Source organism: Maniola jurtina, chromosome 8 (assembly GCF_905333055.1).
Source record: "Maniola jurtina chromosome 8, ilManJurt1.1, whole genome shotgun sequence".
Lineage (NCBI taxonomy): Eukaryota > Metazoa > Arthropoda > Insecta > Lepidoptera > Nymphalidae > Maniola > Maniola jurtina.
The window spans coordinates 10789179-10806014 of NC_060036.1; the positions used below are offsets into that span (position 1 = coordinate 10789179).

Here is a 16836-nt window from a genome sequence, read left to right on the forward strand (position 1 = left end):
TTTATGGAGGTCAGGACTAATGGCTTTCATGCCATCATCAGTAAAAAGATGGCCCCACTACTGCAGCGCTTATACGTAGGTGGACACTGGACAGAAAACTTCAAACAAGTCGCAGGGAGACGTTATGGACAATACGCAGAGAAACCTTCAGCTTTTATAAAATAACTAAGGTCTGGCCCTCTCGGGTTCTTTCCCTATTACACTTTCGTGTTTGGGTCGTAAATTGTAGTAGATTTGGGCCAAATCGATTGTGAGAGACGGAGAGATGGACAGACAGACACACGAGGCATTCCGATTTTTCATTCGGACGTACGGGACCCTGAATAAGAGAAAATGATGTTTCGCTTATTTCCCTTGAGGCCTTGAAACAATACTGAGCTTGAATCAGCTTGAATAAATTAAATGATGTAAAAGGATTTCTTACCCAAATGAAATAAGTATTTTCTTAGAGATTTATAACGGGAGCCAGCAAAAATATAAGAACCCAGCGAAAGTAAAAATATTTTCGTGGAAATCTACCAAGAACTGAAGTACCTAGATATTTGATTAAAGATATAATGTAAACTATTTTATGTAAAATATATTTTGTTATCCAATTTACATGTTTGTTTCTTATTTACAATATTTACTCACCATAATTATAGGTAGGTATAATAGTATCGTTAGGTAAACTCAAAGAACTAAATTAATGTAGGCGCGTGAACGGAATAATATGAAAGAAATCATTACTTTATATTTAACGAGCGGATTATTTGTCCTTAATGGTGCTTTTTTAAATTTATTTTTGGATGTTTTGAGTACCTAATTATTTTAAAATTGATATTATAATTCAAAATAACTTCCCACGCGCCGTTTTAATTGTATGAGTAAACTCTTATGTCAAAAGAACGGTTCACCTTTAAAATAAGGACTAAAATCGTACTTTTCACATAATATTTGACACATTGAAGTTAAAATGGCGCGTTAGAACTCATTTATTACAAACAGTAAAACCGGGTTGTTATTCTAAGATTAAAACATTTGAGCTCACGCCTAATTTCATTTTAAACTTCACAGTTCGCAGTAATTTTTGGAATAATTCCGGGTCAAACAGTAAACTAATTAACTTTGACGGCGTGACAAGCGCATGTATAATATAAAGCTGGGTACGTAGAGATGTAGCATTATATATTATATCCTGTATTATACATCCATACCCATAATATAATATAAATGTGAAAGTGTGTCTGTCTGTTACCTACCTTTCAGTCTACCTTTTCACGGCCCAACGGTTAGGCCCGATTCCTACGAAATTTGGTATAGGGTCAGCCTATATCCCGGGGACGGACATAGGCTACTTTTTATCCCGGACAATCAAACAATTCCCATGTGATCTTTAAAAACCTAAGTCCACGCGGACGAAGTCGCGGGCCTCCTCTAGTTTGGTATAATGATAGCCTTTTTGTTCCGGAAAATCGAACAGTTTCCACGGGTTAATTAAAACCCTAAATCCACGCGGATGAAGTTACGGTCATCTAGTAAATGATTATCGCATTTTTCCAGTTTGCCACCTGGTTTTAACATTCTGAAGTAAATTTAACTCACCATAATCATCAAATCGCTGTGTAGTCTAGACGTAGATGTTATAAACACATCGGTGTCTGTCTGTTTCCAACTAAGCAGAGTGCCCGCCGCTATCACTTCCCCCTCCCACCCGAAGTGATCCCCTTCCTTTATATCAATCACGTTGCTATCAACTTCGATGATCTGTAGGTTTTGCGGTACATTTGGGTCGTATTTCAGATAGTTGTCCTGCTTGTGGTCTAGTTCGAAGCGCTTGGAGTGTTTGATCAGTTCAAGGATCGGTCGGTCCCGTCGGCGTTCACGGATGGCTATGTTGAGTGCTACGGGTGTCCCGATGTGTACCGACAGCTGGTTTGCTTCGTGAGGAATTACAGTTAACCGGGTCCAACCTGTTCAATTCATAGACAAGATTATTAAAACAGAACTTTTATTTTTTCAACATACTACCTACTTAGTTATGGTATAGTGTGTTTTTTAACTGGGATAGTATGGGGAAGTCCAAATCCACAGGAGGATACAGGGAAACAGTCTTAGGAACCTTTAGACTTTTTTTGTGAAAATAATTTTGGCACAGTCAATTTTTTTTGGTCATAACAATCAATGACTAATTGACTATTTTTTTTAAATGCCGATCGACACAGTGATATAAGGATCATTTCATAGAATCGAAAGAAAAAAATCGGAACATTAGAAATTGGTCAAAAAGTATGTTTATTTCATACAAAATTCCTTGTACTTTTCGTCTATGGGTTTTAATTTCTTCATAATGTCCAAGTTAAATAAAACACACTGTATATTATACGAGTAGATGTTAGTCGTAACATCGAATTATATTATCAGCAGGCAAGTTTTCTTACAGTCTGTTATTGTGTCTGTCATGTCAGTATCCATTTCTGCAAGTTATTACGAAGTTTACACAATGCAAGTGACATGCAAGTGAATTGTGGCTATTTTCAGCAAGTTTTATTGCTAGTGGACTTGCCAATAGGTAATTTATAATAAAAATTGTCTATAAACTTTATTTTAAAATAAATGATCCGGAAAATTCTCTCAATAGGAAAAAGATGTATAAAGCTAGTGAGTTTATTAGATAAATCTACCATCCAACGAAGGCAAGGTTGTGTTGGAAGGGACTACGACAATAGAGGCATAAATCATAAATAAGTAGCCTTTTTATTTCAGTCCATACTCCACCCTTTTTATGAGATTGAATGCCCTTAGGTGCCGACAATGATCGTCTGTCCTTTTTGTCTGAGAGTCATTTATTAACACTTTGAGTGCCAGTCTATATTGCCAGAGTGAACAAGAGTGTAATTTTTTTCTCATTTGAATACTAACCAAACTCAATAAAATTTTGTGACACGTTTTAGAAACAAAATCTGTAGTATCTCCGATTATCCTTACACCGGCTAAAAGATTTGTATGAAAATCTACGTTTAATATAAAAAGCTTTAAGGAGCATGCATTATTTCTTTGATATTTTCATGGGATTTTATGACAATTTTTTTTGAAATATTAAAAATGAAATGAAATGATGAATTGAAATAGTCATAAATACCTTTGCCTAGTTGCCTGGTATGGAAATGCGTGTTGTTGTTGCAGTATCCATCTGGACACCAGTTGCAGGCGGGGTCGCTGCCATTGCACTGGCCTTGTACACATGTGCCCTGTGATTCATTCATACTTAATTGCACCAAACGGTTTAATAGGACTTAATTTGATAACTATTAGAATAAAATTTAAATAACAAATTTAAAAGAGTTTAAAAAAAAACTCCCGACTGCATTTGCATTGTAACTTTTTCAGCTCGTAAATTAAAGCGCATAAAATCCGTCCTTCTGATTATGTAAGTTAGTATTTTACATGTATTTTATATACCCAATGACACTTGCGCCATCAAGGCAAATTAAATGACGTTATTGATCAAAATCGGTCGAGTCGTTGAATTTTTTTCCAAAAATTTATACCCAATATCAATAAAATAAAATCAATTTCATTAATTCACAAATTGTTTTTATCAGCTATTTTTAAATAACTTTTTTGAATAAATAAGTACCTGGTAGCAGAGATCAAAAGGCCGTTCATAGCTACAGGAAGTTCCATCCGGTAGGGGCCCAAAACCAGAAGGTTCTCCGCCTGCGTAGTCCACGCACCATATTTCACAGTGTTTGGATTCTGTTAAAGAAATCAGATTTGCGTCCTTAGTCTTCAATGTAGTAACTATGTATATTTATCAAAAAAAAAATTGATATTAAATGCCAGATAAATATTTAATTTTTCATTTCAGAACGAAATCTGAGCACCCCGACCCCAAACAGTCTTATCTGTCCTATTCCTAGAGTGTTTTTTGTAAACGCAAAGCCAGACTGTGGCTAGCGAGTGGAGCTATGGGAGAGGTGGTGAGCGAAGCGAGCCGGCGATCTCCGCAGCGACGGAACGAGATTTCTTAATGACACAAGCGATAGAACCGGCGAGTGCTAGGCGTTGTACATACTTATTTGAGAGCAAAACCATAGTGAAGTTAGAAATAGCCTCAAAAATAGTAACTAAATGATTATGAAAAACATTATGAAAAAGCTTTCAGCGCTGTGGAATTTAACAAGGGTTTCAGGATCACCCCCCCGCTCTCCTTTCATTTCACCTAAAATAAAATTGATGATCACTCTTTCTATACTTTTATGTGTATTCATTCTATCCATGTTGCAATATACCTAATGTAGTCAGCTTCGTATTTATTTGATTTGCTTAATTAAGGGCAAGCTCTTAGACTAATAAGGGTAAGCTTATTGAGCATGCATGAACGCATTAGCGTTTGTCATCAACAGTATACTCACTCGGCGAAGTGAATTAATGGCTGGCGTTGCATTATTAATAACATATGACTATTTTTATTTATGCTACTGACGATATTATAATGATATGTTTGAATATTCTGAGCTGTGATGATAATTTACATTTAAAGTAAAAATGGCGTATTATTTATTAATTCAAACTTCTCAGCTGCTTTAAGCTTCGTCAGCGTAGCATAAACGATTCCTACGGGGTTATTAAGCTTAGACGGTTTTATATTTAAGTATATATCCCGTAGCAATCGTAAGTTTCCCTGGGATAAAAAGTAAGCACTTATCCTACGTCACTGACCAGGATGGATGCTATCTTTGTGTCAGAATTTATCAGGTTCAGTTCAGCTCAGTGAGTGAATCGTGAAAAGGTAACAACAGACAAACAGTGTTATTTATTAAGTAGCATTTTTTTATTTCTAGGTGATGCGATGCTATCAGGTAAAAAGACCCTCGCACGCTTGCATGTCAGTGGAGAGGGTTTGTCTTCAGGCTAATGGTAGGTACCTTATACCTACCAGCAAGGAATTCAACGCATGAGCGACAATAATGGAAATACGACTTCAATATATCTGCCTACTTGTACATTATAGTACGTAGTACATTAGGTACACTTTGTTAATTAGAGAACAACAGTAAAGATACAGTGTTATAGGTAGTACGCGGTACATAGTACTGCGGGGATACTTGCGATACCTACCTACCTACTCTCCCTATAAGGGAGTAGACAATAGGCATGCTCTATGAAGACTGGAAAGCGCAAGTTTTACTGATGGACCGATAGCGTGGCTACAAAGATACACACACCGTCGCACCCTATTTCGTAACACCGAAAGATTGCAAAATCATCCTCTGCGCAAGTTCAATGTCAACATTTTTTCTTAACGTCTATACTCTACCTTCAGGGTGTAAGTAAGGGATGAGATGGCTGGCCTGTCGGAAGCACACGTCCGCCCGCATGTCTCTAATTGTGGCACACGCGTTTCCTGACCAACACGTGGCGACCTGCGACCCGGCGCCTTCGCACGCTGTTTCCGATGTACGCGTAGATCTGAGAAAAACCTCATCATCTCATCCATATACATACTTACTATGTAATATTATAAACTAGCTGGATGCCCGCAACTTCGTTCGCGTAGATTTCGGTTTTTAAATCCCTTGGGAACTGTTTGATTTTCCGGGATAAAAAGTGGCCTTGTTACTCTCCAGGTCTTTAACTATACTCTTACAAAAAATCACATCGATCCGTTGCTCTGTTGCTACGTTGAAGCACAAATCAACAAACACTTTCGCATTTATAATTTGCATGCCACTCAGGTGCAGATTGTAGTTACTGTACCTACCCATAATATGCATAACATCTATTGTACTCCTCAATCTATGCAAATAAATGAAATGAAATATGAAATAATATAGGAAGTGAGGAGGGGATGTGAAAGTGAGTGCTGCTAGCTATTCACGGCCCATCCATTCAACCGCTTTTGACAGCCACGTGCGATGGAAGCAATCTCTGTACCGAACATCAAAATCAGTTAGTTGAACGGATGGGCCGTGAAAAGCTAACAGACAGCCAGACAGACAAACACACGTTTGCACTTATACTATTGTACGGATATTGGATACCTACCCTTTATGCCGGCAGCGACGAATACGTGAACTGAGGCCGTAACCGCAGTCAGCGTTACATTTGCTCCAAGCACTCCACTCGCTCCATTCAGGCTTAGACGGCGCTTGTTTATCCAGCTTATTGTCCACAACGTGTCCAGGCATTGGCTCGCAGATGCGGTCGACGCACCACTAAAATAAAACAGACATTGCTTTAAAGTATAAACCTCAATAAGCCAAGAAAGTGTTTGCCTACTTGGCGGCAACAAGTTCCGGCAAGAAAATATACCTATGTGGCGATCACAATTATAATTTTATTATTTAAAACAGCCAAAGTAATCAGGGATTTGAGTCTTAGCCATAACAGAAAAGAAGTTTCAATACTTCAGCGGTTTATTGGTTAAACTATTGTCGTTGCCTACACTACTCGTACAAGCTTTCACTACCACGGTCATCATTATCAACCCATCGCCGGCTCACTACAGAGCACGGGTCTCCTCTCAGTATGAAAATGGTTTGGCCATTAGTCCAGCACTCTGACCAAGTGCGGATTGGCAGACTTCACACACATTTGAGAACATTATAGAGAACTTTCAGGCATACAGGTTTCCTCAGAAGGTTTTCCTTAACCATTTTAGCGAGTGATATTAGTTTCTCAAAGTTAGAGGTGCGTGCCCGGAATCGAACTCCTGACTAAACACAAGGCTATTACGGCTCGCTACCTCAGTAGTTACTAATATCTATTTTGCGATTTCGCTTCTTTGCAAGGTATGGACAATGGACATCTATAATTAATTATATTTATTTATTGTTTCTATTCCTTTTTATAAAGGACCGCAAGCGTGGCCAAATGATGCAAAAAAAGCTCTACAGTTCAATTAAATTCAAAGTTAATTTTCCATTTAAATAGGCATCATCCTTCGGGCTATAGAAAACAGGAAAGAAAAATTCTATTTCCTCTCAAATTCTCGCAGCTGCTTCACTTTAAAACGATTAAAGTCAGAAGTTTGTGGAATAAATTCAAAGATTACTTTCTTTGTGTTTATTCAGGAGCTCACAAGCTGAACTTTATAAGCCTTTTCTTGAGAAAATTCCCTCATTTTCTAATGGGTAAAAATAAGTTATATAAAAAAATGTTTTTATGTTTTCCATAAAAACTCTTTGATTTTTCGAGATCAAAAGTCACTTCACACACACAAGTCAAGTCACAGATCACTCTCCAGGTCTTAATTATAGCCAGCTACCCATGCACACAATCACGTTGATCCGTTGCTTAATTGCGGTGTAATTGAAGGACAAACCAACAAACAAAACCACATTTGCATTTTGGGTAAGCTGTGATATTTTCCTTAGAAGACGTTAATTTAACGTAGTTCTGCTCACACATTTCTAAATCACACCCGATGCTGCTGATACTCGTACTTTTACCATTGAGTGCGGTACATCCTCGAAAATTGTCAACGTTTTTAAAGATAGGTAGGTACACGTAATTAATCATACAAATACGGGTCTGACCCTTGGCCTCGCGCCAGGAAGCTCACCTAAACAAAGAGAGGCTAAATGAAAACATAAAATTAACAGGTTCATCATGACGGCACAAAAACCTTCGAAATTATAAGGATGATGCCAAAAACAACACGAAGTTGACCGTCGAGGTCGGCGGGTAAATCGTGTTTTGTTTACAAACAAACAGTTGGACAAAATTATTAAACATGAAGTCATCAATTTCGGAGTACAATTTATCACCCAATGTCAAGAATAAATTGCATTCATTCAAGGTTCATTAATTTTAAAAAATCGATCGATGCCGATGCAAAGTGTAAAATAAAGGAGGAATTTGTAGTTCCATTTTCTTTTCCGTTCCGTAAGGTAGGTAGTCATCTTATTCAAAAACTGAAAATCAAAGAATGTAATGTGAATAATGGCTTTGACTTTGACTTGAATAAGTGTAGAGTTGAAAGTTCAATCACAGCTTTTAGCTTCTGAAAACCGATCAAATTGCCTATGCGTAAAGTTTCGTAACTTTTAGTCTTTACTTAGCATATATTTTGTGTAAATAGGTATAGTTCGCGACAGGCCGAGATGGAAAACGGGGTATGAGACGGGGGACGCCCTGCACACCCGCACGTCACCTGTGCTATCCCGCCCCAGATTGGTGCGGAGACAGTGCGGGTGTGCAGGGCGTCCCCACCCGGATTGCCATGTCGATCTGTCGCAAACTATATGTAGGCACCTGTGAATTGAAACGGGAAGGGTTTTATTGAATTTATGCGCGCACACGGACGGTAAAAATCGTTGATGGAATTTTAAACAATAGGTAGATTTGTACAATGTATGCATATTGCTTTTCCGCGCAATTTGGAAATGTGGGCACGGGCGCGGGTTACAATTACTATGCAGATGGTAGTTTGAAAATATCGGAAATTCCACCCTCACTAGCTGTTGATTCATTTTCATACTCTCAGTGCTCTCACTTCAAAGCTTGTACTCAAAATAAAAGCTGGAAAATAAACCCACAATAGTCAATTTGTTCAATCTCGATAACATTCAATTCGTTCGCTCTTGGTCATTAAATTCTCTATATACCTACCTATTAAGTATGTAATATTGTAATATGTATTTAATTTATTTTATTAGGTTTGTACCTATGCAAATAGTTTTTCCTCGCAATTGGGAAATGTGGACACGGACGCTTGGGGTGAATTTAAATCGAAAAAGTCGGAAGTTCGACCCTCACCTGTTGATTCCCTTTCATCCTCTCACCTCAGAGCTGGCGCTCAGTTGAATCTTGAAATAAAAACGGGTAGCTAAACCCAATAATAGTCGATTCATTTAATCCAATGCTCTCTCGGTCGAGAAATTCTCTATATATCTGATAAGACATAAAAGATATATAGAAACAAAACCATAATCATTATGAAATTACAGACCAATTTTTTAACTAATCGTTTTTTGGAATCGCTGAAGGGTAAAATGAAGCCCTATTTCTGTCTGATTCTCACGGGTCTTTAGCTCGTAGACGAATACTTTTCGGGGAGGGGGGTGTGTTTACATAATATAGTGAATATTTATTTTCTTACCCTAGCTACCATATACTTAAAACTTATACCGAATACTTTTTTAAACAACAAACACTGAACTACGATTCATATAGTAGTTTATAAGCTGTAACCAAAATATAATATAATGTACCGAACCACAAAAATAGCGAGGCTCGACTTGGCCGGTTTTTTTAATCATAATAAATACCTGTCGACGAAAACGTATTGTAAATTGATATCATTAGATCTTGTAGCATGAAGCAAATTCTCTTAAAATAATATTATTCCATGAGAAACTTTTGAAGTTGAACACAGACTGAAATATCAAGTTCAAATACCGACAGTAGATATCCATTTCTTTTATTTGAATAGCGAAAATGTGGCAGAACCGATGCTGTCTTTTTAGGATTTCGTACCCGAAGGGTGCCAACGGGACCTCATTTCTAACCTCCACTATCCGTCCGTTCGTCTGTCTGTCAGTGGGCTGGTCTCATGAACTGTACTAGGTAGAGAGTTGAAATAGAGAGATGATATTGTAAGTATATTTTGCCGGACAGTTCGTGAAGTTCCAACAAATAGAAAAAGAAATGTTTTTTATTTAAATAAATTTTCACAAGTGCTTTGGAACCATCGAGTGAATATACCACTGCTGGTTCGAAATAACTTTCTTATCGAGAAGAACCAGTAATAAACTCCCCTCCAAACGAAAAAGAATCTGCGCTTTATTGAAGGGAACTGAGAGTCAAATCCACGCTCTTTATGGTCAAAAATAAAATTCCCTGTCAATAAAATACTGACTTGATTGACTCCACATGGTGTTCCTTCAAGAGGTGGAGCTCGTTTTGATCGGCAGACGTGAGGCATGGAGCGGTGAGCGCACCACAGCCGAGCACAGGACGACTTCACTTTCACTGACTTGCATACCGAGAACCTGTTGAAATAAATAATATTAAATATTATAGTAGAGATCAAACGAGGAAGGGAAAAGAGGAGAGGATGACCAAAGAAAACGTGGATGGATTGCGTGAAAGAGGATATGCGTATTCAAGGGGTGGATGGTACGTTGATGGATGACAGAAGCGAGTGGAAGAAGACATATTGTGCCGACCCCATATAGCTTATATAAGGTCAGGAAGAAGAAGAGGTAGCGATCAAACGAGAAGGTAGGTCACCTTATGACAAGTGACTAACGCCACCCAAAAGCATTTGCACTACCTACCAGAGGAACCGCCAATGCGTTGCTTGCCGATTTTTCAGAAATTTGTTGATCCGCCTTTTGAGTAAACCCCATCATTGAAATCTAAGGGAATGATGCCAATGACTTCATCTGTATGGATTTAGGTTTTTCAAAATCTTAAGGGAACTCTTTGATTTTTCGGGATAAAATGACCTATTTCCGTTTCCAGGATGTAAACTACGAGTATATTCTGTATCCGTCAAAATCGGCTAAACGGATAAGTCGTAAAAGACAGTTTAAGTTCGTTTCGCCATAATTCGCGGACACGATCTGCACTTCTGGACTAAAAAGTTAACAAAGATAAAATAAATAGGTAGATACTCTTGAAAGGAAGTCGAATGATAAACGCCAGTGAAAGAAAACCTCCATTCAAAAGAAAAATCTAGTTAAAAGAGAAATCAGATACAAGAAAAATCTCGGTCAAAAGAATAATCCCCAGTTAAAAGAAAATAAAACACAGAACTTTATTTAGCTTTTCTATCGGCACACAATTTTGTCATCCATTTTCGAAGTTCTTCGTACCTCTTTTTAAATCGGATAAAACAGCTCTACTGAATAGGGTCTACTCTTAGAAGGATTTAGGCATTAGTCACGCTCTGGCTAATTGCACATTAGCAGACTTTAAACATCTTTGAGAAAATTACTAAGAACAATCAGGCGTGAGTTTCCTAACGGTATATATTCCTATAATTGCTCAAAACGCACTTAACTCCGAAAAATTAGAGTTACGTGCCTGGGATACAGCCTTGGACCCCTCGGATAGGAAACTAGGAGGCCACTACAGCTTAGTGACTAGGCTATCACCGTTTGAGCAGAGTAGGTATACCACACAATATGCTAGTGACCACAAAAGCAATTATATCAAAAGTAAAATGAATGAATGGCACTATCTTTTGTTCCCAATTCAGGCACGTTCAGCACAAATGAGAAATTCCTGCCGTTCATATCAATACCTAGCAGCTGGCTAGTCTTTCACAAAGCTCGATATAAGCTTCCTTTTCAATAAAATATATTTTATTCGTTTATAACTAGCTGACCCACCTCGGCTTCGCTTATGAAGAATTTTTGAAAAAGTTTTTGAAAGAATTTTTAGTGTGGGCCTACGTAAGTACCTACATAGAGAAAACCCGCAGACTTTTCATGCATGCATGCAAATTACTATAAAGTTTCTAGACCAAAAGTGGTGTGAGCTGTACGTAAGTACATGGTGTGATGTGTCAGTAAGTCACTTTTTCCGAAATCGACAGCAACTTCTTCTTTCAGCTAGGGAGCTATAACCATTTTTTAACCGACTTCCAAAAAAGGAGGAGGTTCTCAATTCGTCGGAATCTTTTTTTTTTTTTTTTTTATTTTTTTTTTTATGTATGTTCCCCGATTACTCAAAGACCCCTGGACCGATTTGGAAATTTTTTTTTTTGTTTGAAAGAGTATACTGTGCAGTTGGTCCCATATAAATTTGGTGAAGATCTGATGAATATCTTCGGAGATGGAGAACAGAACTCCTCAATAGATAGGAGCAAATTGCTCGCGATCAGTGTAATAGCTTAGTAAACAGTAGGGTTTTAACTAGGCATAGCATATTATAGTACAGTGGGCCACTAAAAATTGTGAAATAAAAAATTTTCAAAAGAAAAATAAAACCGACTTCAAAAACCACAAACACTAAAAAGTAAAAAATAACTTTTATTTAGCTACACGTGTAATGTACCTAGGTATGAAGTCGGGCGAGCTTCACTCTTGGATTTCTAATTTTGTTTTAATATGCGCGCTCGACTTCATACCTAGGTATATTACACGTGTAGCTAAATAAAAGTTATTTTTTACTTTTTAGTGTTTGTGGTTTTTGAAGTCGGTTTTATTTTTCTTTTGAATTTTTTTTATTGCAATTTCATTTTTGTAATAGCTCGTCACTGGCAATGATAATGGGTTAATATATTATTCCTCGTTCCAATGAATGGGTACACATTACGTCACAGATATTGCAAAGTTCATAAAGTGTCGTTACAAAACAGACGCGGGCGCTTTTATGATAACTTCGCACTTTGATAACATGATGATTTATGAGCATTTCAATAAGATTTGAGCAATAAAATAATAGAGATTGTTGGTTTTGGAATATTTAAGCTTTGAGTGTACTGCGTTTGAGTGTACTGAGTTTTGCGTTCCGCGGTAGAAAAATACCTACATAAGTAGGTAGATATTTTTCTACCGCGGATTACGATAAAGAGTTGTTCGCGATGTTCAAATTAACGTTACGTTAGTTTGACCATCACGGACAACTTCTTTATCGTTTTTTCGTTCCACGGGATTTAAAAAAAAGACTATCCACTAGGACGAAATCGCGGGCATCAGCTTAGACGTCATGTTGTATTATACTTGCACTATTCGTAATATTTACTTCAAAATTCTGTTTATTCGATAAACATGTACAGATGTAAGTCAACAGGAACTGTCTTATAAATATTTAGACATGATTTGTTAAAAACATTTAGTTTCTGGCTAAGAGATTGTTTTGATAGGTAAGCTTGAGTTGTTGCGGCAAAACCCACACGGTGTTGTGAATTTCTTTCTTGCGTTTAGTGTTTATTATACTTACCTATTTACTTATTGTTTACACTTTATACGCTCAAGATCTTGTCTACGTCGCTAACGACGCAGAACTTTGTTATTTATTTTGAGCTCTACACATTTTCCAAGTACTTAAAAGTTTGATTACCTACACGGGCGGTATTTCAAGTTTTTTCGTTAAACTAACTAGGTACATTTTACTACATCTTACTACGCACTAACATTTTATTATGTACTACATGCCCGCGAGTCGCGACTTCGTCCAAATAAATTTAGTTTTTTAAGAATCCCATCTGAAATCTATGATTTTTCGAGATAAAAAATAGTCTATGTTGGTCTCCATTATGCAAGGCCAGCTCTGTAACAAATAAAGATGATGCCCGCAACTTCATCTATGCATTTATGTACTTTAAAAATCCTATGGGAACTTCTAGGATTTTCTGGGATCAAAAGTAGCTTCATCTCCCTCGCTCCCTCCTCCCTCAAATTTTGGGTAAAAAGCACTTACCCCTCGCCGAATTCAGTGCGGCACTGCTCATCCATAGTGAATACATAGTTAGAGAGCTCCTTAGCGCCCCCTAGCTCCACACCCTCGTCTCGGCTCCTCTCGTGAAGGCACCACCATTTCCTGCAGAACACTTCACTTTTTATTTTTCTCTAGGTCTTCTAATTTAAATTAATAATTTCTCTATCTAATAAATCTAATTAAATTCTACATCTATTCGTTTGTGTCTTATTCTTCTTCCTTTCAACCTTTCCTTCCGCCAATTAAAGAGTCTCTTTTTCTTTCCCTCTTTGTCATATTTTCACTAAAACTATCGTCCACTGCATGATATTATAGAATGTAAGAATTTCGACCGGATTCTATTTAGAAAGCTATTTGTAATTTAGCTAATTTAATTAATTTATAGTTGCTAACCTCATAATATGAAAGCTTAAAGTCACTTAGAGGACGATGGAGAGAAACTCCAAGCTAAGAGAGAGCTATCTCTCTTAGGTTGGAGTTTCTCTATGTGGTTAAATCAGAGAATATAAAGAGATCCATATGAACCAGAGTAACAGTCATAACTCAACGGGTTGTGAAGCTGAAGTGGCATGGCAAATAAATGGCAATGAGTCGTAAAGACTAAGGAGCCGTTGAATTCGGGGGGTGTAAAGTGTAAACCCCTACAAGAAACTTAAATCCAGCAGTGGACGTCTACCGGTTAATAACTATGATGATGATAATGAATTTATTTATTTTCAGGTCGAGTCAAGTCTGGCGGGATATCCCGTGGGTTATATTCGGCGGAAGGTTTACCCTATTAACCACCAGCCTCAATTAAAAAACCGTTGCCGGTTTATAGAGAGAGGCAGCAGTACTAACTTTGACTTCTCATGGAACTGTTTCTTGGAGCACGAAGACCAGGCGAAGTTGTGAAGCGTTGCGAGAACTGTGGGCGCCATTACTGAACCTCTGAGACCTTCTGCTTCGCACTGCCCTTCCCCGTCGTGAGTGAGCCCTAACCTGGAACAACGAGTTAAAACAAATAGAGATAAATATCTTTATCATCATACCAACCGAAAAACGAAAATTGGCTTTAGAGAATAGCGAGAACCCAATTCAATCTAGTTCTTAGGCCTCCTTCGCACGAGAGCTTTTTTAACGTCCGTTGAAAAAGCGTTCAAATAGACCAAATGCATACCCAAGTATCTGCTCACACGTCAACGCTTTTTTAACGCGCACTTTGTATTATCAGCGCAACGCCGGGTTTTAACGCAACGCTTTTTTAACAAGTTTGAGCTTTCTCTCTTTTGATTGGTCCGTTTGGACTTTAGTTCACGAATTGTCAAAATGTATCCTATCTGTGCAGTGCTTGGACAAGCCGTCAAGCACGTACGAGCACGAAGAAGCCAACATTGTTATCTTTTTTCTGTTGAAAAAACCTATAAATATAAATTTTTAAATAATAATCTTGGGTTTATTACGGCCCGGGTACGCGAACCCACTAATTCAAAGTTAATTAAGTAAATGACTAAACGATTGTACCTAAATTGCGAAAGAATCCTGCAGGTTTTCCTTATTATTTTAATGGAGCTCTTAAAAAATTAATTTTCAGTAAAATTATGGTTTGGTTCAGAATTCAAATTATGAGCCTGTAATACATTCAAAATTATAAATCCAGAATTTATTTGTTTTTTATCTTTTTATAGCTGAGCTGATCATAGAGACAGTAGAATCTTGGAGATGGACGTAGAATTTTTAAAACCGGGAAAAAGAAAAGTTTTAACAACCTAAGCAAATCCACGTGAAAAAAGGGACACGAAAAAGTTTCAAGTTATTATCTTTTTTAAAAAATCCAAAAATCAGCGTTATATTTTGTGGCATTTGTTTAATGTTAAAAACTATTTTTTTTAATATAAAAAACATGCTTATATAACACTTATTTCAAACATTAATTGTTTAAAACTATCCCAACTCTGCTCATGATAATACTAAATGATGCCCGCAATTTTATCCGCGTTGATTTAGGTTTTTAAATCCCTTGGAAACTCTTTTATCTTCCGGACTTAAAAAGAAACTAATACCTATCCGTCGCAGGGATGCAAGCTATCGCTGTACTTTTCGTCAAAATTGGTAACGAAGGGCCATAAAAAGCTAACAGACAGCCAAACAGACACACTTTCGCGTTTATAATATTTATCATCATCATGGTCAACCCATCGACGGTTCACTACTGAGTACAGGTCTGCACTACCCTCTTAGAATGATATGGATTCTCGTTTGGATTATTTTTTGTCTTGTGAGTATGTATAATTAAAATAGTAGGTATACAAAATGAAGTAGGATTAGTACCTAATGAACCGAATAATGACGATGACGAGGATTCAATGAAAAAGACGCACAACGGTTCGCGTTTATTGAAGTGAGGATGTGGGATGATTGAATACGCGACAGTAGTGCTACCATAATTTCTATGGGATTTAAACAGCGAACATTTTTTGAAGTGGAAACTTCTCTAAGCGCGTAACCTAGTAATTAATGAGTAGTACTAGTAAGTAACTAGTAGTAATTATTAGTAATAAATTAAGTGAATATAGTTGCTGCTAGTCAATTATATCAACAAAAAGTGATGTTCTTATCTGCATCGGTCTTTTCGCCGCCCTGCAACGTATAATACGCAGGGCGAGCTTAGGGCGAGCGGTTTAATACTTCGCTCCGCGAACCGCCGCTTTCCACAGATACCTGCTAGTAGATTAAGGAAAATCTACATCAATCATTATTATATGATTGGCTGAATTTATGGTATTCTTCTTGCAACAATGCGATGTAGCCAATTAGAGGTGGTTGCGATCGTCACACCCACACTACTTGTTACCACCTTCGACAATTCAAGAAGTTTGGCGTCACATCTGTATCCTGAAAATTTTAAGCCATATGGTCACTCTAGTTGGAGGTCAATGTCAGACATTCCGCCTGCTATGAATTAATAAAAACCCGTTATTAAAGAAGCCGCTATGGTAACCGATATTTGAGATGTATTTTAGGATAATTGTGTCACTCGAAATAATTACTGAGTAGTTTTTATCAGCATCTTTAGTAAATAGCGTGCTAAATACATTTTTATTTCTGTTTTTTTAAATTCTACTACATATTTGTAATTTTAGTGACCGTAATAAAATATTTGTATGTATTTAATATTTAACGTAACGTTATATAACGTAATATTTCATAGGATATTTTGCGCTTTTATCAGTACAGCTACATTACGAAACTAGTAGCACGATGTAATGTATGTATGTACACGATATTGTTGATGCATGATTTACACCTAAATAAAGCGGAATTTACATTATGTTTTCATTACATTATATCGTGCTACTAATTTCGTAATGTAAATTCCGCTTTAGTCACAAACATCTCTAATTGAATAGACATCATCTAAAACATGTATTGGGTGACAGAAGGGCTGGCTCATTTTTTGCGCAACGGATCAGCCTT

General features: G+C 37.2%; 1 protein-coding gene across 2 annotated transcripts in view; it reads right to left on the reverse strand.

The window, feature by feature from the left end:
* Positions 1 to 16836, reverse strand: part of LOC123867433 (A disintegrin and metalloproteinase with thrombospondin motifs 3-like) — a 48588-nt gene that overhangs the window by 15418 nt on the left and 16334 nt on the right. For both annotated transcript variants that reach the window (XR_006796419.1, XM_045909465.1), the window contains exons 5-12: positions 14221 to 14361; positions 13363 to 13482; positions 9848 to 9980; positions 6031 to 6200; positions 5303 to 5454; positions 3620 to 3738; positions 3122 to 3230; positions 1585 to 1952 (exon numbers count right to left, since the gene is read on the reverse strand). Coding sequence is in view for 1 of the 2 variants with exons in the window: in XM_045909465.1 (XP_045765421.1) it covers positions 1585 to 1952; positions 3122 to 3230; positions 3620 to 3738; positions 5303 to 5454; positions 6031 to 6200; positions 9848 to 9980; positions 13363 to 13482; positions 14221 to 14361 (1312 nt within the window). In the remaining variant the exon portion in view is untranslated. The remainder of the gene's footprint in view (positions 1 to 1584; positions 1953 to 3121; positions 3231 to 3619; positions 3739 to 5302; positions 5455 to 6030; positions 6201 to 9847; positions 9981 to 13362; positions 13483 to 14220; positions 14362 to 16836) is intronic.